At 32.9% G+C, this 27411-nt stretch overlaps 1 protein-coding gene across 1 annotated transcript in view; it reads right to left on the bottom strand.

Annotated features, from left to right (window-relative positions):
* Positions 1 to 27411, bottom strand: part of ABCA10 (ATP binding cassette subfamily A member 10) — a 45220-nt gene that overhangs the window by 8114 nt on the left and 9695 nt on the right. The window contains exons 5-25 of the mRNA XM_015589632.2: positions 27181 to 27322; positions 26782 to 26967; positions 25624 to 25771; positions 21721 to 21889; positions 21085 to 21143; positions 19935 to 20045; positions 19404 to 19579; positions 19081 to 19200; positions 18708 to 18846; positions 17331 to 17421; positions 16307 to 16446; positions 15479 to 15598; positions 14294 to 14492; positions 12598 to 12764; positions 11762 to 11895; positions 10426 to 10563; positions 8339 to 8446; positions 7366 to 7536; positions 7039 to 7152; positions 4662 to 4781; positions 3815 to 3901 (exon numbers count right to left, since the gene is read on the bottom strand). Coding sequence (XP_015445118.1) covers positions 3815 to 3901; positions 4662 to 4781; positions 7039 to 7152; positions 7366 to 7536; positions 8339 to 8446; positions 10426 to 10563; positions 11762 to 11895; positions 12598 to 12764; positions 14294 to 14492; positions 15479 to 15598; positions 16307 to 16446; positions 17331 to 17421; positions 18708 to 18846; positions 19081 to 19200; positions 19404 to 19579; positions 19935 to 20045; positions 21085 to 21143; positions 21721 to 21889; positions 25624 to 25771; positions 26782 to 26967; positions 27181 to 27322 — 2839 coding nt within the window. The remainder of the gene's footprint in view (positions 1 to 3814; positions 3902 to 4661; positions 4782 to 7038; positions 7153 to 7365; positions 7537 to 8338; positions 8447 to 10425; positions 10564 to 11761; positions 11896 to 12597; positions 12765 to 14293; positions 14493 to 15478; positions 15599 to 16306; positions 16447 to 17330; positions 17422 to 18707; positions 18847 to 19080; positions 19201 to 19403; positions 19580 to 19934; positions 20046 to 21084; positions 21144 to 21720; positions 21890 to 25623; positions 25772 to 26781; positions 26968 to 27180; positions 27323 to 27411) is intronic.

The raw sequence follows: 27411 nt of genomic DNA, 5'->3' as shown, positions 1-27411 counted from the left end.
AAATATTTAAAAATCATTATTTTGAACTCACAAATTCTGCTCTAATAAATTGGACATTTAAAATAATGTCCACAAAACTCCACATACACTTTTTGGCACTTGACTACTCAATTCTAATTTTCACTAGAAAAAATGAATATGAAAGCAGAACATTTTTTAAAAATGACGAGAGGTTACTTATGATTTCAGATTAAGCAAAATATACAAAGCTACAGTGATTAAAACAAGGTAGTCCTGGCACTGATATAAACAAATGGATAAATGGGGTAAAGGAGAATAACAAGAGGACTATATCTAAATATGCATACGAATTCAATACTGATGAAGATGCTTTTTTATTTCAGAAAGCATAACATGGAGTATTCAGAAATGGTATTGAGATAACTGAATACTCCTTTTGGGAAAATATTAAAGTAAAATTATTAGTGACTATCTCATAGCAAAACATAAAAAAGTCCAGAGAATTAAACATTTATTTTTAAATGTATATATTTTAAAAAAGAGCAAGACATTAGGAAACAGGAAGGGGTGAGCCATACTCAGGAAAATAATCCAGTCAACAGAAATTATCTCTATCACCAGATGTTAGATTTAGTAGTCAAAGAATTTTTTAAAGCTATTGTATATTCATTGAATTAAAGAAAACCATGTTTAAAAACTTAAAGTAAAATATGACTCAAAGATAGACTTTCCATAACTGATCTGAAAAACAGAGAAAAAATATGAAAGATAAATGAACCGAGCCTTAAAGAACCATGGGATATCAAACATGCCAAAGTACATGTAATAGGAGTCTCAGAAAGATATGACAGAAAGGGCAGAAAAAATAATTTAAAAAATAATGGCCAAAAACTTTCAAAATGTGATGAAAAACCATATACACATTCGAGAAGTTCAACAAACCTTAAGTAGGATAACCACAAAAAGACAATTACAGTCAAACTATTGAAAACCAAAGAAAAAGTCTTGAAAGCAGTAAGAGAAAAAGAACTCATCACTTAGAGAGGAGCATCAATACAATTAATGGATGACTTCTCTTCAGAAACAATGCAAGCCAGGAGAAAGTGGAATTACACATTCAAAGAGCTTTCAAAGAGCTGGGAAAAAATCTGCAAGAATTCTACATCCAACAAAACTATCCTTCAATGTTATGGATAAAATAAAAACATGCCCCAATTGTATTGTTCCTGATTGATTTAAGGTGGTCATCATTACATTGTGTGTGTGTGTATGTGTGTGACACAGAGAGAGAGAGAGAGAATAAATACATCAGGTTCCAAACTTGTATCTGCAAACAGAACTATAGAATAGAATAAAGAGTCCAGAAATAAATCCTCATACATATGGTCAAATAACCTTCAATGAGGATGCCGAAACCATGCAATTGGGAAAGGACAATCTCTTCAATGAATAGAATTAGGCAAACTGGACATCCATGTGCAAAAGAATGAAGTTGGACCCTTATTTTACACTATGTACAAAAATTAACTCTATTAAGGTTCTAAATATAAGGTCAAAAAGTATAAAACTCCTAGGAAAAAAAAACAGGGGAAAAGCTTCATGACATTTGACTTGGCAATGATTTCTTGAATATGACACCAAAAGCATAAGCAACAAAAGCAAAAATAAACAAATAAGACTACATTAAACTTAAAAACTTTTGTGAATCAAAGGACACATCAACAGAGTAAAAAGGCATAAAAAATAAATAAAAAATAAAAAATAAAAAAATAAATAAATGAAAAAATTAGAAAATTTAAAAATTAAAAAAATAAATTAAAAAGAAAAAAGTAATAAAATAAAATAAAATAAAATAAAGGTAGCCTACACAATGGAAGAAATAGCTGCAAATCATATATCTGATAAGGGGTTAATAACTAGAAAATATAAAGAACTCCTCAACTGAACAACAAAAAATCAAATAACCCAGTTTAAAAATGGGCAAAGGACTTGAACACACATTTTTCAAAAAATGATATACAAAGAGCCAACAAACATATAAAAAGATGTTCATTACTAATCATCAGAGAAATGTAAATCAAAACCATAATGAGATACCACTTCACACCCATTCGAATGGCTATTATCCAAAAAATCGGAAAATAACAAGTGTTAGCAAGGATGTGTAGAAATTGGAATTCTTGTGCACTGTTGGCAGAAATGTAAAATGGTGCAACCACTATGAAAAACAGAATGAAGACTCCTCAAAAAATAAAAAATAGAACTACCATATGATTCAGCAATCCTATACATGTCCAAAAGAACTGGAAGCAGGGTCTTGAAAAGATACTTGCACACCCACATTTATTTAGTAGAACTATTCACAATAGCCAAGAGGTATAAGCAACCCAAAAGTCCACGAACAGATGAATGGATATATAAAATGTACATATAATGGAATACAATTCAGTCTTAAAAAGGAAGGAAATCCTGTCATATGTTTCAACATGGGTGAACTTTGAAGACATTATGTTAAGTAAAAGAAGCGAGTTACAAAAAGACAACTCTATGTAATTCCACTTATATGTGTACTAGAGTAGTCAGGTTTATGGAAACAGAGTAGAATAGTGTTACAAGGGGCAAGGGGGAGGGAGAAAAGGAGAGTGGTTGTTTAATAGATATAGAGCTTCAGATTTTCATGATAAAAAATTCTGGAGATCCGTTTCACAAAAATGTAAATATATTTAAGGCTACTGAACTATACACTTAAAAAATGGTTGTCATGGCAAATTTTATGTCATTTTTAATCACATTTTAAAAAGCTGAAAGGAAAACTTACATCTGAAAAAAATACATGTGGTTTTTACAACCACATATATAACTGACTAAAAACAAGTAGACAAGGAACGATGAAGCATATACCGTAGGAAGTCATGCACACCACTTCTGGCCTGACCTCTAACATCCTATGCAGTGTTCTAACCTCGTCCCCTGCAGTGGCAACTGGAGGTTAAGAGTTTCAGATGACAGAGCTACGAAATGGAGGAGGGCCACATAATCCACATTGGACTTTATGAGAGTGAAGAATTAATCTCTATTATCTTTAGGCTTGGAGGTTTCAGAGTTTGTTTGTAACATTAGGCAGAGTTGCACATTTTGAATATTTGACTATCAAACAATTAATTATATAACTTTACTATTTATTAATGTTCACTTCAAAATGACTATATATGGACCATCTCCACATACATTGACAAAATAGGAAGAATATACATTCATTATACAAAGACCCATGTAAAAATGTATATAACTTTATAAATTTATAAACTTACAAAAAAGTTAGGAAATTTTCTCCCTTGATAAACTACTCTCCTGCCATTAAGCGAAAACAAAAGGCCTGTAATCCATGTGCTTCTCTTTTCTGCCTCAGTTACCACAATACATAGAAGTATATTTTACCTCAGTATCTTTTCTCAGTATAAAATTCCACTTAATTTTTCCTCTTTCTTCTTCATTATTCAAATTAGCTTATTTTTTAATCCCTATTGAAATGATTTTTAGTCACACAGCATCTGTGGTATTTCTTATAAAGCAGTTCAAATTGTCTTTGGATACATATATCAACAATCTATATCAATTAATCCATATCAACAATAGCAATTAAGACTTTAGAATTTCTGGTATATATATTACTGTCAACGACTACATAGAAAAATACCCTTAGATTTTACTGCCATTATATTTGAATGTACAATGTAGTAAGAGCAGATACTTTTAGGATATTTAAATTTCCCATTCTTTGAATAAGATCAAGTATATCACATGGTTTTGAATGTTGTACAATATATATAGTCAAGAAGAAAATTTTTCTTACTATTAATAATGATAAAAACATGGTGTTTTGAGTACTAATTATTTCATCATCCAGATTTTTGGGGCTTCTCAAATACATCAAGGACAGCTGTTGAAGAAAAACAAGGGTTACATAAAGTTTCTCTGCTTTATGAATATAAAACTTATAAATATGCCTCCATTGTTCTTGATGTTCCATGGGCCACTGGGGAATATTCTATGAGTTGGGACAAGACTTGTTCTCTAATACTAAAATCTGCTGATGAGCCGACATCCTTCCTTGGTTACAATTTCCGAATCTTTTTGTTTTTTAATTCTATGTAGTGGGGATTTACAAGTGTCTTTTCAGTGGGAGAGACAAAATATAGAACTGTGACGAAGGTGATGGCGTCGGCAGTTCCTCAGAATTCTCAGTAGTGCTTGGTTTCTCCCAGAAGTTCTTAGTAACATCATGCTTTCCTTCCCTCATCAATTCACACACTCTAAAAGCAACTTATGGACACTAAGTGGTATGAAATCAAAAAGCACAATATGTCACATCTCCAATAATTTAGGAAAACCTATATTTAAGCACAATAAGAATTTCAGATTGTCACCAAAACTGAAATGGGAATCTTCCACATCATGCTCAGACTGAGTCTCTTCCCGCTGCATTGTTAGATGGATTTGTCTGCTTCTCTATGAGTATGAATACTGGTCTCAGTGAATTTGACAACTTTCAACTTTATACAGTTTTAAAATCTTATTTTCAGAGCTTATAAACATTAAATAATTTCTAAGTTTTACAAAATGAATCTATTCCAACACTACATAAAGAGTTTTTAATGGGATACATGGTCAAGGCTCACTAGGTGATATTGCTTACTTACCTGTATCACAAATATGATAAATCCAACTAAAGTGTAAAAAGGCATTAAAATCATGGATAAAATCAAGCTGGAGTCTCCAGAAAAAGTTAACAGCAGGATGATAACTGCAAGTATTGAGATCTAGAATAAAAAAAATCCAGGGGTATTATAATTTTGTCGTATTTAATATTTTATGATATTTTCTATGAATAATCTGTTTTCCTAGGAGACATTCCTATTTGCGATTTCCATCTCATTTACCACAATATTGTTAGGCTTTCCTCTTTAAGAAGCATCAAACTATCATTACAAATGAAACACAGGATTTCAATGAAGTCTGACATAAATACTTAAAAGATTTACCACGACCTATAATAATAAAAGAAGGATTCAAACCTGGGGCTGTCTGACTTTAGAGCCCACACATTCAACCACTATTACTTTTACAAGAAGATATTGCATAAGTCAACTGACCATACATCAAGTCAAGGCATAATGTATTAGGTACCAAAACCTCCACATATGAAACAGATAATACAAAAAAAAAACATAAAAAACATTTTCTGAAGGAAAATAACAACAATATAAATTAAAATAATCTAGGGGTTCATTAGCTTATTTTATAACCTTTTATCAGAATCTCCTCAAATATTTACTGGCCATAGCACTTATATTAAAGATATTGCTTGAATTAGTCCATTTATCTTGTCTCACCCATCAGAAAAATAAAAGAAATCCTTTCATTAACTCTTCCTTTTGGCAAGCAACAATAGCAACGATACGTTTTAAGGAATAGTGAAACGCTTCTCGTTTCCACTTCCCCATTCTATATTTACTCTTCCATCTGCTAGAAACTAGTCTATATTCACTGCTTTATACCACTGCAGTGTTAAAAGTCAGCTGTGGACTCCTATATGTTAAAATATGGAAGAATAGGTACCCTAGTGGACCCACACCATACAAATAAATAGGGAAGTTAACAAAAGTCCTTTAAATGAAGGGCTAGTCTCAGAAAAAAAGTGAGGGAATTCTTCAAGGGCACATACAAAGCTCGAAACCTGACGTGGATCATTAAACTACTGGTCCATTACTTGGACCAGTAAACACTAAATCTGAGCAGCATGAGATGCCTACTCCGGCGCAGGGGTAAGGAGGCTAGGACTGAGGCCCTCCTTAAGGCCTCCTTAAGGCCTTTCCCTGCAAATACCTCCAGGGAAACATGACAAAACCCTCTTTATGCGTGTTTCTTACAAATCTCATATTAAGGCATGGTACTTTAAAAATGGCTTATGCAATCCTAGTTAATTCTATACTGTCAATTCTTATAAAAGTAACTGAAAACTCTTTGGGGATGAAAACATCTCCAATTTAGGATCTGGGAAGTTCCATACTTAACGGTCAACCAAATATGAGCTACCAATAAGAAATATATATATCAAACATACAAGGTAAAAAGCCACAATAAATGTGAATCAGGCGTGGGAAAAAATAACAAAGTAAAACTATTGAAGACTTTAGATATTAGATTGTCAAATAACAAATACAAATATTATTTTCAATTAAATGTATAAGGAAACCGAATGTGGAGTGAAAAACACAAGCAAGTAACAAAAAACTAAGAGGAACAACTGGGCATATTTTAAATAGAACCAGATATAGTTTTGGAAAATAAAACTGAAATTTCAAAAATCAGTCAAAGACTAAAGATAATTTAGACACAGCTTAAGCTTAATAAAAAACAAGTGAATTGGGAAGAAAGTCTGAAACATTTCTCAGAATGCAGCAAGGACATGAAAAATTTTAACAAAATGTTAAAAGATATGGAGAATAGACTTCATTAACAAAATGAAATTATTTTAATATCTGAAATGGTCAGAAAGCTATGGTATCTGGTCGAGATGTCAAAAAGGCATGGGGAAGGAAATACAATAGAGAATTTGGCTTAAAGTAATAAATTCATTTATTGTTTAAACTTTTCCACGCTTATTTGCTTATGTTATTAGTCAATATGGCCACCTAACACTTTTTTTTTTTAAATAAGGAGAATTATTCAGGAAGAAAATCTCACTGAGTTGAAAGGCTTGGGTTCAAATCTGATTCTCAGTTTTGCCCACTCTGTAAAACGAGGGACTGTCGAAAATGGCCTAGTCTTTCAGCTGTAACACACCAAGATATCTATAGATATTTTGTCTCTTTACAAAGAAACAAAGGTGGAAAAGAGAAACCATAAAGAACAGATGGAAAATAGGAGAACACCTGAAACCATGAACATAGCCCAATAATGGAAGTAGAAAAGAAGTAACTCCGTTCTAAGAATTCGTACTTAATTTTGCATTTTTAAAAACAAACTTTAAGAAATTTAATATAAATGTGTATATGTCTATATGTTGATACTTACGATAAAAAAACTAAGAGACCAAAAGCCATTATTTTTTCTCCACTTGCGAAAGATGAATGAAATCAGGTATGTGAGGAATATAAGAGACCCTGCACAACCAATTATGCCAACCACCTGCAAACAAGATTAATAGCAAGATTAGAGATGGCAGGTCATGTGTGGGTCGGGTTGTGGGGGGAGGGGGAAAGAGAGAACCAGATTACAAAGCTGTCTAAAGCAATCTTCTCGCATATCTCTTTTGTTAATGATAAAATGTTAATGAAAATGAATTTTTGTTTTGATTCTACTATTTTATTTAACCTGGGGGTGGGGCGGAGTATCACTTACCAGAGCAAATATGAGTCCCAATGAAAGTCTGAGTTCAAAAACCATGAAGCAGTAAATGAAATATATGGAAAGAAGAATCAAGCTGTATAATGGAATGTCCACCAGAGCCTGTCCACACCAGTATGCTGAAGGACAGAGGCCTGAAATCCACAGCTGAGACTGAGCTTTTAGCTGACAAAGAAATAGAAGGGACACAGGAGGGATTGAAATCTTTCATAGAAAAAGAATTCTGATTTTTTTTGTGTGAAAATGTTAATTTTTAATAAATTTTAGAAATCATATGTTGTTGGGAAGTTAGGGTTTTTTTTTCCAGTCTGTTACTTTATACAATGAATCTGAGCTTCAGTGAATTTCTAGCCCAGGTTTAAGGAAGCAGGCCTCAGGTAAACTAACACACTAATACTGTCCCAGTGTCTTTGACTAAATAAGTGACACCCAATGTGGGACTGTACAGCTATTGCAACAGGAAAGTCTGGCCTATTTGTAAAGCTGATTTACCCTTTAGTATAGATAAATAAAAATGACTATATCATAAATTTTTAAAGGCCAATTTATAAAAGCCTAGTTAAAAGTTTGCAAATATACTCCATGTTATACTTAAAAACACAAATTCTCTTTGGAATTGTGAAGTAACAACATGTAGTCAAAAAGTAGATTTTCATTTCTTAAGTCATTTTGTATGAGGCAATTTTACTGTGTTAAGTAGTGACCTTGCTGACCTCTTTGACGCCATGATTAAGCATTTGCTAGACTCTATAAGGAGATTAAATGACATGATTTATGTGGAAACACATTTTTCTTGAGGGCAATCCTGTGTTTGTAAAACAATGAAATTGTAATTACTAAAGTCAGATAAAATCATTCATTCATTCTCCCCTCCTTACTCCCTGCCTCTATCTCTCCCCTTTCATTCTCAATTTCCTTCACCCTCTCCCTTCTCATTCTCCCTGTCCATCTCCTTTTCCCCTCTTACTTTATAATCGCTGATGCTGCTCATGCCGATGTAAGGAGAAATGCAGTTTGCAAAGAGCAGCATAAGTAAGGGCACGCCCAAAAAACCATGTCTCAGTACTAGGTCATCCTGGAAATTCAAAACACATCTGTAAGCTATTGAAATTGTTATAAATTGTACAATTATACATTGATATAAGTTTTTTTTGTTTTGTTTTGTTTTGTTTTTTAGGGAGGGAGTTGGGAAATGGTGAAAAACTCAGAATGGAAGCATACTCCTGATTTAAGAAGGAAAGAGAGAAGCAGATATGTTTTGTTACCCTGTACAGCAGGTGCCATTCCCTGGAACTGCACATCAAAAAACTTCACAATCTGAATTTTATATGCACATATTTAGAGGGCATGAGCAGTTTCTCTTTCATATTTGCATTTAGTCATTGTTAAATGATGACAGATACTATTTGGAGCTACACTTAAAAGTCTCTGAAGCATTGAGCTAAATAAGCTGACATATGTTCCAGTTCTCTATGTCCAAGCAGATGAATTATAAACAAGAGCATCTAAAACTCTAACAGTAATTGTCTTGAAGCTGTTCTTATGTTCCTGTTCCTACACACAAGATATAATTAGAAGAGAGACAATCCTGTATAATTTCTTGACTTCTAGAAATGTTTAAATTAAATAATCTTTAAGGCACGGAGGGGGCTTACTATAAATCTAAGTTGTTTTCCAGACCGAGTATTTATTACTGTTATAACAAGAGACTAAAACACAATAGACTAAAAACTAAAGTTGGCATTAATCTTATTGTGAAATCTTCCAGTAAAATTTTATTCTCCACAACTATTATGCATGTACTTGCAAAAATCTATCCAATTTTTATAATTTTTCTTTTTTAAATCTACCATAATCAAACATACTTATTAGCAGTTATTTTTGAAGGCCGAGAAATGGTTATTAAAATTATGTATGATCAAAAATTACATTGCAACCCACAAGATGTAAAACATATAAAAGCCAAGACCCAAAAAGGCAATATAGATTTTAAAATGATAGAGAAAACACTATAGAACTATTAAATAATCTTAATTTTAGGGCTGGACCATACATTCACATAAGTATTACTGCAGTGCATAAATACACCTTCCACACTTGCTTTGATTACTGTATACGACATATTCAGCAAATTCCTCCAGGAAAACTGACATAAAATTAAGGATTTGAGTTTAAGCCTTCTCTGGTGTTCTACATTTCCAAGCAAATTCATTCAACCACTGATTTCAGCAAATGTGTATTGGGTACCCAGCAAATGTGAAGAACTATTCTAGACAGTGAACCAAACAAAGCTAAAATTATGATTCTTCAACAGCCCTTTGGTTTTTCTCTGTCATTTACAATTTTTCAGTGTCCTTTTGGATCTTGGCTCTTAATATTCTATGCTTTAAGGAGGTAGGTGTAATTTTTGGTCAGACAAGACTTTAAACCAGAGGGGTGAGGCCAATGATAAAATACAACACTATCGTCTATCAAGTAGCAATAAATGTAATCGAAAAATATATATCAGCATAAAGAATAGAAGATAATAGGTTACATTAATGTACTAAGGTAAAAAATTTTATTATACATTTAAATTTTTTCCATTAAAGTTTTTAATTTAAAAAATTTATTGAGTCTAAACATAAAATTAAAAATTCTTGATCTTTCAGAATAGTAATAGCAAACATGTATTGAATGCTTACTCTCCCCGCTTACAAGAATGTAAGCTCCAAAGGATGGGATTCTTGTCTGTTCTGTTTATGCTCTTTCCCCAGCACCTAGAAGTACCAGGACATGGTAGACACTCAAGAAGTATGTGTAGAATGAATGAAAAAAGTATGTCAGGCTTTGTTCTAGGCACTTAGTAAATTCACCTAATCCTCGTAATAATCATGTAAAGTAGATACTACTATATTTCTTATTTTACAAATGAGGACACTGAGGCAAAGAGTGGCTAAGAAATTTGCTAATAAATAGCAGAAGCAGGATTCAAACTCAAGTAGTAGGCTCTAGAGTCTTTGCCCTTTATCCCTCTGCTATATTGCCTCTTATTTAAGTCAATGTGATACTTACCACAGGAAATGTGCTTCTCTCTGTTTTAATAAGCTCTGTATAGTTAAAAATTCCTAGAAGGGCATTGCTAACAATTCCCATAAGAACGGGAAAACAATTCATTCTCTTGGTATTACATGCAACTGAAAATCTGTAATCCTTTAAAAAAAAAAAAAAGGCACACAGATATAAGTTCTAAATTCTTAGAGTAAATGTATTTTTGTATATTTTACATATTACCTGGGTGAGAAGGAGACTATTAATTTTTCCATGACACTCTGCCTTTTTGAATTGCTATAAGAATGCATTACTTTTGTAATCATAGTAACTTATTCTGTTAATGAAATAGACTAACATTCACTAACATGGAAAGATGTCAAAAATTTAGATTTTATGTGACAAAGAAAGTTGCAGGACTCCTCTAATACTATTCTAATTTAGGAAATATGTATTATTTTCTAACTAATAAATATATTTTATTATTCATTCTACATATAGTAAGTTTGTTTTCATAAAGGAAAAGAGTGTAGAAGATTTTTACCAAACTATTAACAGAAATATCATATGGAAAAATAAATGAATGAAATTATGGAGAAAATTTTATTGTCTTTATTATAAACCCTAGTAATGTTGGAATTTATTAAATACGCATTGCTTTTTTTAGCTTTATTGAGGTATAACTGATAAATAAAATTGTAAGCTATTTAAAGTACATCATGAAGACTTGATACACATACGTATACATTGCAAAAGGATTCCTCCCATCTAATCAATTAACACATTCATCACCTCACGTGTGTGTGTATATATACATACAAATATATATGAGAACATTTTTGTTCTGATCTCTAGCAAATTTTAATTATACAAGTGTTATCAACTATAGTCACCATATTTTATATTAGATCCTCTGACCTTATTCATCTTATAGCTGACAGTTTGTATGCTTTTACCAACCTCTCCCTATTTCCCCCATTCCCCAGCCCCTGGCAACCACTTTTCTACTGTTTGACTTTTTTTTTTAAGATTCTTCATATAAATGATACCATGCAGTATTAGTTTTCTCTGTCTGGTTTAGTTCACTTAGCATAATGCCCTCAAAGTCCAACCAGTTGTCACAAAACATGCACTGCTTTTAAAATAAATGAATTCACTAACAAAAAATGATGCCTTTAATTACTGAGGATAAAAATGTGTCCTTTAAAGGATTAAAATTTCATGCCTTACTCAAAAAGGGCCAAGGTGGCATTCTGAGTTATGCTGATACAGAATAGTTGAGTTGCTTTCCTTATTTTTAAAGTATAAAAATGTGGCAAAAACCCACTCATGATAAAACAGTACGTGGAGGCAAACATACCTTCTGGTCACCAGACACTATGATGGCTCCATTGTAGGATGGATCGTCTGAGCCATTTCTATTTCTAAAGTCATCTATATCCAAAACTATATCCTGATGCTTCAGTGACTGTATGAAATCTTCAATATCCGAGTCTAATGTAGTCAGTGAAGGAAGGCAGTGTTAAGGCAAAAAAAATCAACATCAAAGTTTTAAAATAAGCATGATTTCCTCTCACGTTAAGGAATACCCAGAACGACATGGTAAAGACTCTCACTCTGTAAGAATATAATGAAATTCATTCTGATCCTGAGATATTGGAATCCAGTCTACCATCTTCAGTGTAAGAGACTCTTTTCAGAAAATGTTAATTTACCTTGTAAATCTTATAAAGTAAAAAAAGAGTTAATTCCTGAGAGTTAGATTTGCAATTGTTCTTGCTTTGGTAGCACATATACTAAAATTAGATTTGCAATTGTCACAGATATAACGCATTTTACAAGTGACTTTTATAAACATTGCAAAGCCTTATAATATTTGTAATTACAAACAGTACATACAAAATACATATCTCATGACCCAGGCCTGTTCTAGTGATACACATCAGTCCTGCTCATTAAGTAATCTGCTAAATCTCACCAACTTTGCAATAACGTTTATGAAATCAAGTAAACTTGATATTTTCCATTATGTGCACTATTTTTCTTGATTTGAAAATAAAGAGTGCTGGACACACACCATTTTTTCCCTATTTTCCCTCAAGTTGTTTTTAACAGGCCTTTTTGTGTCTCAGGTTTGTGCTTTCTAAAGGTCTTTGATGATAAAAATTAAGACTAAATGTCAGGCCTATTTCTCACCTGTATTATTGATGACCAACAGACTGGTAAGAGGAGTATGCGGGAGTTGTTCCAGAGAAAGGAAATACATACTGGATGAAAGCTCCCAAGAATGAATTTGGTAAATTATCATTTGCATTATCTTCTCGAAAATAGTGGGGATAAAAGCAATTACAAGTACCAGTAATCTAAATAAAAGAAAATTAAAATGTGAGTCTAAAATATTTTCTCTCTGATTATTTAAGTCATAAGCCTGCTATATAAAAGGCAACTTATGGAAATTCAACATACAAATATGGTGTTTAGTTACATAAAATAAAACTGAAAGTAAGACTAATCTAAAGATGGACTCAAACTTCTGCATCATCATTCATATCATAGTGCAAGGCATCCAAGAATAACAGAACATCAAGAGAAGGTAAAATCCAGGGTGTCCCTCTGTGGGCTTGCTGGTTAACCAGGACAACGTGGGAAGTGGTTTCATGGTAGACCAGGAGCCTCAAACAGCCTGCCTATGCAACTTTAAGGGGAAAGAAACCCTGTTTCACACTGTGACCTCAAGCTTGCAAAGAACACAATTTTAAGTAAAATTTTAACTCTCATTAGCTGTTAAAATACATACATTTTAATTTTTGTGAAACTAGAGGCAATATTTAAAACATTATTTTCAGACTTGAGAACTCATTCCACTGATTCAAACTACAAGTGAAATACTTTCAAGCAATCCTTTGTTTCTCTAATAAGTCTGTGAATTCACTCTGCTATGACTACTTTCTCCCTCACTCAGCCTCACATAGGCAACCTTCCTCTCGTTCCTTCTTTCCATTATAACCAATGACACCTCTGTTCCAGTCAAGACCAGTCCTTCCCAGTACTGCTCTGAATCCAGTCCCTTGCCACCCTCCTTCAGACATTGCTAAGTTAGCTCATCTTCAATTATTTTCATTCTACTGGCTTATTCCCATCCTCACTGAAACATGTTCTAATATCTCCCGCTCACTAAAAAAAAATGAAATTCCTCCTACTTTCACTCTCCCTTCAGCTATGCTCCCATCTTTCTACTTCCCTTCATCGTCAAGTTCCTCGAAAGCCTTGGCTGCCTTTGGACCGTCTCTTCATAAAACCTTCACGACCTCCCTTTTGCCAAGTAGGAAGATTTGGCAAAATAATACATGACTTCTGTTCTGAGCTGTTATTCTCTCCTCTTACTTCATGTTTTCTAATCTTGACCATGTCAATGTGGCTAGCACTGACCACTCTACTCAGAATTGTAATGAACTCCCGAATCCCACCAGCAATCCCCATCCCCTTACTCTACTTTGTATAACCTACTATATAATTCGGTTTTTATATTTACTTTTTTTTTTTATCTTTCCCCTAACCAGAAGGTAAATACTACGAGGGCATGGATTTGTGCCTTTTATGCTCACTAATATAACCAAAGCACCTGGAACAATGCCTAGCACATAACAGGCTTCAATAAAGACTGTGATATAATTAATAATTAACATATTTAATGGATAATTATTTAATTGGTATTTTTCTTCCCCACAGATGGTAGGCCTAAAGGCCGTGTCAGTTGTGTTCACTACTGTAGGATAGTACTATAAGCACTCAAATTTATTAAATAAGTGAATAAATTATCAGACTTATTTTCTTATTTGAATCTTTTTTGCAATATATTGACTAAAGAGATTTAAAGTAGTCTGATACTTACAAGGACAAAAGAACTTCGCTCTCGTGTGTTAACTTTAAGAAGCGAAGCTTTGCCACTCCGCAGACCTGCCGTATCCAGAGAGTTCCATTACTCACATCAGTTCTCAACCCAGGAAGAGAACAAAGAGCCTGTTGCATTTCTGACTCAATGCCAGTATCTCTTGTCACATCGATTTTCTCCTGTTTCTGAATGCCAAAATCTATAATCATGTAATAAACCATTATAATAAGCTATGTTATTTGTATTTTCTCTTTAGACATTTTGAAAATTCTGTTAGAATATTTGTAACAACACCTCTAATAAGTTATTGATATTCATAAGTCTTATATTCCTGCAAATGTAATGGATCTGATTTTAATGAGTAAAATAATTTCTGAGCATGGTTTACGTCTCTTGGGAAGCATTTATTCTACCACACCAATAGCAGCAGCTCCCCATCCAAGGGAATTTTGCAGAGTGTTATATAAAAGTACCAGCATAAATTTCTGCAGTCAAGTTCTAAAAGCTGAGTTTCTCTGTCCTCTGAAACCTCCACTGGATTAGTTTGTCACTGATGACTGCCATCCCAGTGACCACTTCAAGACACTGTGGTTTTAAGTAACAGGAAGCTGGAAGATCCCCTGCTCAATTCCAACATATACCACACATTAGCTGTGTGGTTTCGGCTAATCACTCAATTTCTCTAAATGTAAGTTTCGTCTCCTACATCATGAAGTTACTATGGGAACCAAGAACAATATAACCCAACAGCTGAGTACAATGGTTGACACATAATAGACTCCTACATTCTTCTAATTATTATTACAAAGTAAACTAAGGGAAGATAATATCTTATTTATCTGTTAATACATTAACTAGAATTAGTTCATTAGCTAAGTAAGAATATATTTTTTGTAAGGAATGGACAAAGCCAGAATTCATGCCATTCTCAGACAGCTATTGATGATAAGGAGAAGTGGGCATTGCAAAGGGATGTAACTGTCACTGACATGAGAGGTAAACAGATATCATAAAGTAATATCCCTAGCAATAAGCCTGATTATATTAGGTATAAAATAATTATGATTCTTTAAAAGTGGAAAATCCTACTTTAGATCTACATAAAAATCTACAAATATCAATTCATACATGGTCATTTTCTCTTTTTCTTTTTTTAAATTTTCTGCTAGACACACATTTTTATACCTGGCTTCTCAATTGCTGAATTGCCTTTTAGGTTCAAAAATACTTCATTCAGAGTTGTCATGGAAACACCATAATTCATTATCCCTTGGTCAGAACATTTATCAAGGTCATTGTAGAGATCTAAAACACAGAAAAGAATAATGTGATGCAATTAAAATTGGTAATGAGTACACTAAAACACTAATTCTTAAAAATTACTCAGGATAAATCTAAAAATATTTTCATATTAGAGCTGCCATAATAATTCAAGAAAAGCCTTCTCATAAAATGTTTTCTTGCCCTTCAAATCAATTTTATTATTTTACATCTCTATTTTCTCTCACAAACTTTAAAATTACTTGTATCACTAAGGCCACATGTGTGTTTTGTATAAACATGTATCTGTATGTCTATTTAAAAATTCATTAGGCATGGGTAAATTATATATTTTCTTCTCTGTCTTTTCTAATATTTTTATACCTAGCATATTACATTTATAACTAAATTATAATTTACAAAGACCCTATTAAAGTGTTTAACCAATAAGGACTTATTTAATCTGTATCTCTATCGAAATTAAGGTTTTGCTATTTCAGAAAAAAGATGTTTCAAAGAATCATTTAATGCTAATGAAGAGCAAATCTGGGTTTCCTAGCGAAATACATTTGTAGGAATTTTAGTTGCTCTTACTAAGATCTGTTAACACACTTCATCACATTGGCAACGGGAGACAGCATATTTATGAATAATTATTTTCCTGAGTATAAGCTTTAAAACCTACTGATAGAAAATGAATTAGCACAGTCTTGGACTTTTAGCTGTATTCTATATGGTCATACAGTAAGTTACCTGAAAATCTGTTTGTTCTTTCCAAGGGCAAACTATACACAAGTTTTTCTTCACTTTTTGCTGTTAGCTTGGCATCGGGGATGTGCTGTCTAATGAGGGATGTGATTCTCTCTGGATTACACATTTCATTCCTGTGCAAACTAATGTTTCAAAAGAAGCATAAGCCTTTGAATTCTTCTCCAACACCACTGCTCATGAAAAGACAGCTTTTGATTAAATAATTTGTATATATTACAGGCATATCCTGCTAACTTCAATAATTACTTCCCACAAATCAGATGTTCCACTTCAAAGTGCTAAGTGGTAGTCTCTTTTCCATTATTTCAGATGAGAAAAAAATACAGTGTCAACCCCAAACTCTCAGCCAACTTCCTAAAAGGTAACTAGAGCAAGCTGAAATTTCATTTACTGTATATACATACATGTGTGCATGTGTGCATGTGTGTGTGTGTAATATGTGTAGATAGGTTAGCATGTAAACAAATATATAAAATCATAATTGGATATAAAGTACATGAAATATTGCTCCTGGATCACTGAAAAATTAATAAGTATTTTAATAAACAGTTGCTTTCTATGCAGCAAATGGCTTCTCTTAATGCCAACAACTCGTTTCTTAATATGTCATGCTTTCTACAATATTCCACGTGATATTCTGACATTGAGCAGACTGAGAAATGTAAGTAGATTCGGAGTACAATTTCATATTCTTAGGGCAAACTATTTCATTTAAAATAATCACTTTCTTTTTTGGGGACATAAATATAAATTTTTCTTATATAAATATTGGCCAGAAAATGTTATACTGAAAGAAGCATCTACTTTTAGAAATTTGCATGCTTAAAACCAAGATATAACCCACAAGGAAAATGTTAATGAAGGAGATATTTTGCACTGTTTATTGGAAATCAATTTCTACCAAATACTAAGTTGACTTTCTTAATATCTCTAAAAGATTGCATGAAATGTCACCCTACATATTGATACGCTCATATTAAAAACAGCTACTGCCAGAATACATTACCTTAAATGATATCCGATACCCCATTTTCGCTTCAGAAACAAAGATGACCCTGCACATTTCAATTTCCCTTTAGACAGAAACACTTTCCTGTCTGAGCAGAAAAAAAGAAGTAAATTGTGAATTCCTTCTATGGGTTTATCCTGTACCCTGGAGACCAAAGCACTGAATGAATTTTTCAATACAAATGCGATCACGATATAGAGCTCCTGTGTGCAACATCAGCTCTCCTTCCCGTGCCTACCTTGAGGCAGGACATGAGTTCACTGCATCTCTTGCAGCTGATCCAATGGCATAAAACACTGCAAGAATGGCCCAATTCTTCAGCTCTCCTTTATCCACACACTTTGTTATGTAATAAGCAGTGTCCTCTCACTATGGGCACAGTTACCCACTCCACCCCTTGATATCACTATGTGAATTGCTTTGGCCAACGGAGTGTTAGCAGACACTGAGAGGCAGAGGTTTGAAAAGGGCTTATGCATTGAGACTTGCTCTCTTGAGCCCCAGTCACAGCCATGAGAATGCCTGGGAAAACAAAACATAGCTAGAGCGGGGCTCAGTCACCTGATTCATCCTAGCCAGCAGCTACTTGACCACCAGACATGTAAATGAACCCAGTCAAATACCTGAAAATCTCTGTAGGTGAGCCGATCTAAATTGCCGACTCTGTAACTCCTGCACTAAGTAAATGCTCACTGATATAAGGTGCTGAGTTTGGGGGGTTTATTATATAGCATTACTGAGGTGGGAAATTACTGGCACAAGAAGTGAAGTATGCTTTACCTCAGTTCCTGGAAGAAACTTAGAATAGTATTATATTGCACATCAAACAGCAAAAATTTCTCTTCTTTTCCCTGAGTCCCTTTCTATTTTTTCCAGATATATCCTTCACACACTCTCCTGGCTTACTGAAACTAGTCTCCCCCACCTGCCACTATTCCCTAGGCAAAAACATTTGTTCTATTACTAATTCCCCAATCCTGCGTCTTCGCACTCAACACCTCACTCAATGGACAAAGAATCCTCCTAAGAAGGCAACAAAGGGTTGTAAATTTTAAAACATTTTTTTCCCAGCTAAAAGTTTTCTGTCCAACAAAAAACTATACATGAAAGGTAATATTTGAGTTTCAAAATTTTAAAAATATACTTGTGGTTAATGTAGACAGTCAAGAAAGTTACAGACAAGAAGATATATGAAGTATGGGTCTAAAGAGCTCACTGGGAGCTTAGAATTTTTCTGAGGCTAAGTGCATCTTTAGCATAAAGTCACTCAAATGGATAGCAAACAAGATTCTCTTCTTTTAAAAACAGATCACTGAGATTATCTCTATAGTAAAGCCTTATGCAACTAGTTAGAATAAGGAAACCAAGAATCACCAGCCAAGATGTCAGCCTCATCCATGAACTGGGTACTAAACAGGATCATATGGTTTGTTTTACGCTCCCTCAGGAGGTTCCAAACTTGGTGCCTTGAAAAAGGATCCAATCCAGCAGTTGGTTCATCTAGTAGCAAAACCTACAGAGGAAGAAATGTATAAAAGCATCTTCTACTTCAAAGTGAGGATCTTCCAAAAGTAGCATGGAAATCAATATGATTTCTAGATTCAAATATAATCCTCCACCATAACCCTAACAGGCTTGCACAGTCCTTTATTATAAACTCTCACATTTGGTAATTAGAGTTTAAACTTTAATAATAGTTTTATATCCTTCAATCCAAATTAATCTCAAAAAATGTATTTTCTCTCACCTGAGGATCTCCTAAAATGGCAATCCCAAATGTTAGTTTTCTCTTCTGTCCACCACTTAATTTTTTAGCAATGACATCTTGAATGTTTTGTATGTCTAATTCCATTATAACTCTTTTTACCTATTAAAAAAAAGAACCCTACGTTAATACAAAACATTTTACTTTAAGCAGTCTTAATTCTCTAACGAATTTGAAAAAAACTCTTCTAGAACTTCGTTAAGATTTATTTATGAAAGAGTAAAATAATAGTTAAACAAAAATATGGTCAGGAGTAAATTAAGCAAATTACTTCCAAAGCTATCAGTTCTAACATCTTCACCTACCTCTTGTTCCACTTCCTTTGGCTGAATCCCTTTTATTTTAGCAAAGAGCCTGAGGTTTTCTCTCACAGTAAGAAATTCAAACTGAATATTGCATTGTGGACAAAATCCAACTTTCTTTCTTATTTCTTCCATTTTAGTTATTTCAGAAAGTGTGGTATTATAAATAGCAGCTGATCCTGTAAACAGAAATTTTAGAGTATTTAACAATTGGATAGTAACTCTAGCAGAGTGGTAATACAGGATATTAGCTGAAGAAACTTCACATTTAATAATTGCATAATTAATACAGAGAAAATTCATAATTAATACACAGAGAAAAAACATAGTGTCCACAGCAAAAGTACATATGGAATGACAAATAGTGAAATAAAAATACAAGCTTTCTCATGAATTTATATAAATATAAAATATTTCCTTTTCTAAATTGCTTGATTGTATAAAAGTCCTGCTTTAAAGAAACATTTCTCTTTTATATAATTAGATTGTGAGTCTGCTTTATCAGCCAACTTGTTTGTAAAATTATTTTCTCACCTTCTGTAGAAACAGAAAACCCACTGAGAATGTTTAGCAGTGTTGATTTACCAGCTCCACTATGTCCAAGAATTGCAGTGACTTGTCCTTCATAAATGTCAAGATATATGCCTGTTTTAGAATAAAATGTGAAAATCAGACTTTGGACTATATTCAGATCAAATGGACTTTCAAAAACTTGGAAGACTAAAATGTAACTCAGCATTTCATTTCATTGGTGTTTGAATACATCCCCCATAAAACTGTAATTTAATTTTGTCTATTTATAAAGACAAAGCATCAGTTTCCCTGAAGAAATTGAATCAAGACTGGGAATGTACTTTCTACCCTCCTTCCTACCCCAAATCCTTCAAATGTCAAGGGATATATATATTTATTATTCAAGAATTGAACAAAGGCTACCAGGAATTAAAACGGTAAACAGAGTACTTGCATCCTGGGCAAAGGAAAGCAGTGCAACTAAAGAAACAGTCTCTCAGAAACTTCCAGAGCTGAAGACATAGGTGCCAGGCACAGAGTCAAAGGGGAGTTTATTCCATCTTAGGAGGGACGGAGGGTGGGTTAAGGAGAGGATGATACATTTCTCCTGGCATTGGCCATTGTTCTGTTTTGCATCACAAAAGTGTGGGCATGGTCCCTACAGAGATCTGCTGTGATCCAGGACATGTCACAGGTATTTTTATATATGGGTGCTTAGTAATTAATAACTTTTTCTTTAATACATGAAAAATTATCTAATGTCATTGGAAAACAACAAACAGTTCTATTAGCATCCCAGAAATTTTAAGAGATTCTTGAAGACAGACAATATGAACTTATATTATCAGAGAACAAAAAATAAGGCCCAAAACAGGTAATGAAAAGTTCTATGAAAGCAAAAACAATTCCAGTGATACTCCAAGCTCAGTATGACAAATTTAGGTTAATGATTATAAACTAGCAGAAGTAGTAACATCCTATTTTTTTAAAAGTATTTTATATACGTACATATATAGAAAAAATAATATATTATTGGTGACTATCTTTCATAATGAAAATTTTTCCTTTTTATCGCTATTCATTCTCTAATTTTCACTATGACTATCTGTATTTTCAGACAACAACAAAAAAATTAATTAAAAACATCATTGAAACAATGTTTTTTCTTTACCTTGCAACGCTTCTACTTTTCCATGCTTTCCATTATATTCTTTTTTAATATTTCTGATTCTGAAAGAAGAGTAAGCAACTTTGAGTAAACACATTTCCTAATAACATCGATTATGTTAAGTGCCAGCACTGCCAGTCATGACGGAACCGAAACTTCACAAGGTGGGGTGTCGCCCTCTTGATGGGATCCAGGAGGGCAGCAGTGAGAGCCCAAACCGCCCCCCGAAGAGGTCTGCACAGACCTGCTGATACCCTTATCAAGCTTGGCTTTTCCTATTTTCCCGTGATTTCTCTAAGTTAGCAAATGAAGGGAAAGTTACAATTGAAAGGATAAAAGGAGCGAAGGAGGAAGGGAAGGTGACAGGCTTTCCCTCAGTCCTGCACCCTTCTCTAGTTATCGTTCAATTAGTCTTCTCTTTCACAGGCAAATTTATCAAAATAACAGTCTCTACTCTTTGTTTCCAGTGATTAATGAGAAAAATTTAGGATGATGGCAGCGGAATACCTGAAAGAAATGAACTTTCAAAAAACACATCATCTATAACGATATTTGACCTGTGGCTGACCCTGTGGCAGCTTACTTTCTTAAGCTTTTATCTCTAAATGTACATATAAAGTCACATAATTTGTTGGTTACCTTATGGCTTCTTTTCCATGGAACTCTGGAGACACAGGTTCGAAAGAGTCATCAGAGGAATGCTCGGGACTTATTTCATCCTCGAAGTCTTCGTGATGAGTATTTTGATGTCGGGACCAAAACGAAGACTTTAGGAAAAACAATGGTGAATGCCAATGGCCATCTTCATCTAATCAATCAAGACACAATTATATATTGAATCAATAATACTACATCAGTAAAGAATGACTTCTGTCCTAGTGTGGCTTGATATCAATTTTAAATTTAAGTTATTCTATGGGAATTTATGTTTATAATGTTAAAAGTAAAGTATTACAGGAATATTAAAGTGAAGACAGTGTTTGACCTTTGATAAATTCTCAGCTCTGCTTCATAAAAATAAGAGCTTATCAAAGAAGATAAAGTTTAGCTCTAGGAAACTGTATCAAATAAGAACTTCTCACTCTTGGGATTTCCAGACATTTGGATGCTTAAAAAGAGAAGTTGTGTAAGCTGATTTCTGCAACTGTGTATAAAGAAAAAAAAATTTGATAATACAGGAAAAAATTTTGGGAATAAGCAGTATAGCAATCAGTACAAATCGAAAGTCAAACTTTTTCAAAGCTCTAAGAATAAATTAATAAAAGTAGAAAAATTAAGTTCCTAATACCAGAAAGGTAGACGTAAGGCCGAATTACTGTTGGCATCTAGTAAAAGATTTTAAAAAGGAAAAAGATTAAAATTAAGGGATCAGAGTGAGAAACACAGGAAATTTTAAAATTCAAAAGAAAAATGAAAGAAACACAAATCAAGCTGTTTCTGCCATGTCTTTGTTATATTTTATGTATTTTTTTCAACCAGATACCCAGATAATTCTTTAATTTTCTATGACCTCATGAAATTATTCAAGGATTTTATTAAGAGATAGTTCATAGCATTCCAAAGCAGAATGGACTGTACATATATAATCAGTTAAAAATTGTTTTGAAAGTTAAATGAACTTCCATTTTAATGGTAAGAAAAGAGAATAGAAAGTTCAGCTATGGATCTATAGAATCGAAGAAAATGAGATGTTATTTTAAAGATGTATCCACAAAACATGAATTTATTAGTGATAAGTGGAGGAAATTTAATAGATTTTTAAGAGACTATAGGATAATTGAAACAACAGGGAGTTTTCACATGTAATATTACATTACAAACTGTTACTGAAAGCTAACATAAGGGAATAAACAAGTGAAAAATGTCACTCCAAAAGAACTATGCTGTTTCCCACTGCTGGGCATACGTGCTGCTCCTTTTGACTTATCACACTTCCTACACTATATTTAAATACTAATTTACATAATCATTTCCAATGCTACCCACGAAAGCCTTTAAGACACAGACTGTTGACCCACACTGACTTCAATGAGCAGCTATGTGCTAAATAGGTAGATGAAAACTGATATCTTATAAGTATCCATTTCATAGGAAATTCTTGGTGTTTTGGTTCTGAAAAAGAATTATAAATGCAAAAACATTTATATGTAAAGGTAAAATGTTCTAAAAATGTCATTTTGAAAGATGTTTATAAAACTTTGGATTAAAGAATACATATTGTACCCAAATAAAGGGAAGTGAGATTGAATAAAATTTATGGACCTAAAAAAAAAAAGAAGGAGGAAGAGTTGTTTAATTTGAAGCTGAGGGAAAATAAAGAGTTCATTCTTGCAGTCCTTCAGCAAATCTTTATTGAGAGCCTCTTATGTACCAGGTAGTGTCTAGATGGGAAAACATACATCATTTATCCTGAAGAAAATTGAAATATGAAGACTAATATATGCATTTATGTAATTCACCAGGAATTTACTGAATACCTACTAAGTGCCAAACTGTCCTAGATGCTTGAAGATATCAGTGTAATAAAAAGCAAACATCTCTTCCCTCATGGGGACTAACATTCTAGAAACAAAGACGAGAAATGAGTAATAAATATAACAAATATTGAATTGTATGTAAAAAAAAAGTAAGAGAGCATTAGTTCAGAATTTTATTTAAAGTTTTGGTCCAAATTCTGCTGTGTTCTTGGCCCTGACACATAACCTCTCCAGATCCCTGTTTTGGCATTTACAAGATGCGAGGCCCTTACTAAACACTGAACTCAATACTGATTGGTAAAATTGTATAATTATATGAATACACAGGAACTGAAAGGAAAAATTTGATTTCCAATTTCTCAGATTTGAATATACTTATTGTGCCTTCCCATAAGGAGGGAAGTATTTGGAAAAGAAGAGCAACCTAATTATGAATGAGTGGAAGACTTAACAAGAGAAACTGGAAATTTTGCCTATTACAATACAAATTAAATCCTAGATGTAACTATTGGAGAAAAAAGTTACTTTTAATGTAGAACACCAAAAATTTAGGCAAGGACAAATGTCATATGGCACAGAGTTGTTACAGGGAAAAACTTACTTTGGAGTATTACAAGTTTATGACATCCTCTACTAATTAGAAAGAATTCTGATTTTCCCTACTAGGTTCCTCAGCCTGGAGGCTAAAAACAAATTAATTTGATTTATACTACAAAGGGTAATACATGATGTGGTAAGAGAGAAAACAAGAAATTTCAAAAGGATGAAGACGATGAGAAAATGGAGAATAGTCTAGCCCCAGTTTAGTTGGGGGACACTTGTAAAGATTTAGAGAAAAGAAGTGTTTAAGACCACTGCCATGTGTGTGAATGGGAGTGAGTGTATACACAAGAGATAAGGTCTGGGATTTTAATTTCCATTTTGCATGTCTGAGAAATAACAGAGAAGTAAATTTTTCAATTATTCAGATACCAGAGCACTGATTATTTGACTGTGACCTGTGACCAAGACAAGGACATATGTTAACTTGGTTTTATATGGGTTACATACATTATATGAAACTTTTTGGTTCAAAGAAGAAATTTCATTTAATTTTGAGAAAATCATTCATTCACAATAATTTTGCAAAATAATATTGAAGGCAATTTGCTAAATGCAAAAGAAATTACTTATTTCAAAATGTTATAAAATTAAAAATAAAATTATATTAATGGAACCAAGAGGCATAATTTATATTATATTAAAATAATAGTATAATAGACATAAAGAACATAAAACAAAGTCTAGAGGAAAACTATGAATATTTTTTAAATATAATGCCTGAATTAGAAAACAGATAAAGGAAGAGACCACAATAAATAGAGTTTGAAAAGGATGGAAATATTTAGATTCTGCTATATAAGAAGAATTATGTATGAGTAAAATTTGTGGATTTTATATGGGCAAAATAAAATGTAAGTATACTAGTTCCTGGAATTCTATGTGTATGCTACACATGAATTTTATTATAATTATTTAAGTCATTTGTGGAGCTTATTTTATTAATTTTTATAACACTATATAATACATTCCCATTAGGTTGATCTTCCCACAAAAAGGAAGGAAATAAGAGGTCATCCATTCACTTTATAATGTGTTCCCTTCTTCATATTTTTGAGATTCAGAAGAACAAGTATACTAGAGCCAAATATTAGCAAGAACTATTTAATGAACTATCTTGTCAGTGAGTTGAATTCAAGCACTAAAAAGCATCATTATCCAATAGCTTCCCTCTCCTCAGCTAAAATATAAACGCATGCACACACACACTCACACGCTCATACGCACACATCCTACCTTTATAAAAGATGAAAACCAAAAGAAATGTTATTTTTAATTAAAATGTTTTTACAAAATAAAGCCATTCAGACCATTAAATAGCAACATGAAAATGAAAAATTTCTATTGTTTTCCAAACTTTCTCCTTTCCTTGGCAATCAGAAATGTTTCCCAAATTACAAATATTAAGACATTACTTAAGAAACAGAATTTCTTTAAATGCAACTTTAACCACACTATTACTTACCAGGCAAAACTCGCTCAAAATATAATGTTAAAATCAAATAGAGAAGAGTATCAAATGCCAAAAGGAAGAAAGTAAGTATCATTACATATGACTCTCCAGAGGGATCAGGAAAAATAACACCATTCAGGTAATAATCCAGGTGTGTAATCTGAGATTTAAAATAAATTCAAAGTTGGATGAATCCACTAAACAAAAGTTTTTTAAACTAGTGCTGCCTAGACAAATGTAATTTATATTTTAAAATTCCTTTCTTCAAAAATTCACAGTGAAGTTATTAGTCATAGTGTTGCTGTATATGAAGAGAATTGTTGTAAAAGTGAGAAATGCTACATGAGAAAGCAAAACAATTGAAGAATAGACGTCTAAGTAACTGATTTTCACAGAAGTGTTAAAGAAGGGAATTTGGAGAAGTGGACAAGCAACCAAAAATTACATTCTGGGAAGAGAAACTCAGAGTGGGCAGTGAAATCAGAGGCCATTTAAAAGAAATATAAAAATGCTAAGTATAAGAAAGGTAACTGCAGAAATGTTAAAATATTAAATTAGTATTAAAAACTTGAATAAATTATTTTTAAATATAATAAAGATAATAGAAAATAGAGAGATAATAAAGATAATAGCTGACATTCACATAGCATGTATCAGGCACTGTTCTAGTGATATATACATATATACATATATATGTATATAAATATATATATAAATAAAAAACAACACAGTTTGTCTTCACAATTACCCCCATTAGGTGAGCTCTGCTGACATCCTCATTCTTCAGATGAAGAAGTGAGGCCACAAAAGTCGTGACTTGCTCAAGGTCACCTGGCTGGTAAATGGCAGAGGTGAGACTGACTCATGCCATCTATAACCTCCACATTTTACTTATAACCTCTACATTTTACTGCCTCTTGAAATGGGATCATAAACCAGATATTTCTAAGTGGTCAGATAATGGGCGATTATTTTTCTTCTTTAAATTTTATAAGATTTTACAAATGACATATCTGTTTTATTACTTTGATAAGATTTTTTTGTCCATTCAGCTTTTCAACAGCGAAATTTCTTAAACTACAGCATAACTTGTCATTAAGTTTCATGCAACACTAAATTAAGAGTTTTGAAAATGTTGTAAATAAAATCATGAAATCGTTGTGTTCTAACCTGGGCCATTCCAGCAGAGAAGGCAAAAGGGCTAAAAAGACCTAAAATCCATTCCAAAGATGAAGGAAGTTCTTGATATAAGGCAGTGAATCCCAGACATCCCCAAAATACAGTGAATAGAAACCCAACCAAACCGGTTAGGACAGGTTTCTTTATCAACACACTCAGGAGGAAAGCCAATGCTACCTGAAAGAAGAAAGAGGAGTTCCAATTGGTATAATTTTTCCTTTGAGAATCATAAATAGCAACAGTCATCAATCTCTCACATTGTCAAAAGCTTCTTCAAAGCATATAGAAAACAGGATACAAAGTTAGTGACCATACCAATGGAGGAAGCATTATTCACTCATATATCTGAAACCTGAAACAGATTAAGAGATACATGTTTTGCCAACTCACCAAAGATAGGCCATATAGGATAAAGAGTGTGAATATCACCATGAAGCCAGTAATTATTATAATTTGGATAGATGTTATGATCAGAGCCATAAAAATTGACATAGCAAAGATGAAGCCAGCATATATCAATCCCCAGGAGAGCCTATGGTAGAAATGAAATGTTAATTCAAAATGTCATACACACACACACACACACACACACACACAAATGTTTCGATAGGTAATATGCAA

The sequence above is a fragment of the Pteropus alecto genome, unplaced genomic scaffold (genome assembly GCF_000325575.1).
Source record: "Pteropus alecto unplaced genomic scaffold, ASM32557v1 scaffold134, whole genome shotgun sequence".
Taxonomy (NCBI): Eukaryota; Metazoa; Chordata; class Mammalia; order Chiroptera; family Pteropodidae; genus Pteropus; species Pteropus alecto.
Note: the sequence above shows the minus strand (reverse complement) of the source record. Positions and strands in the feature narration are given on the sequence as shown.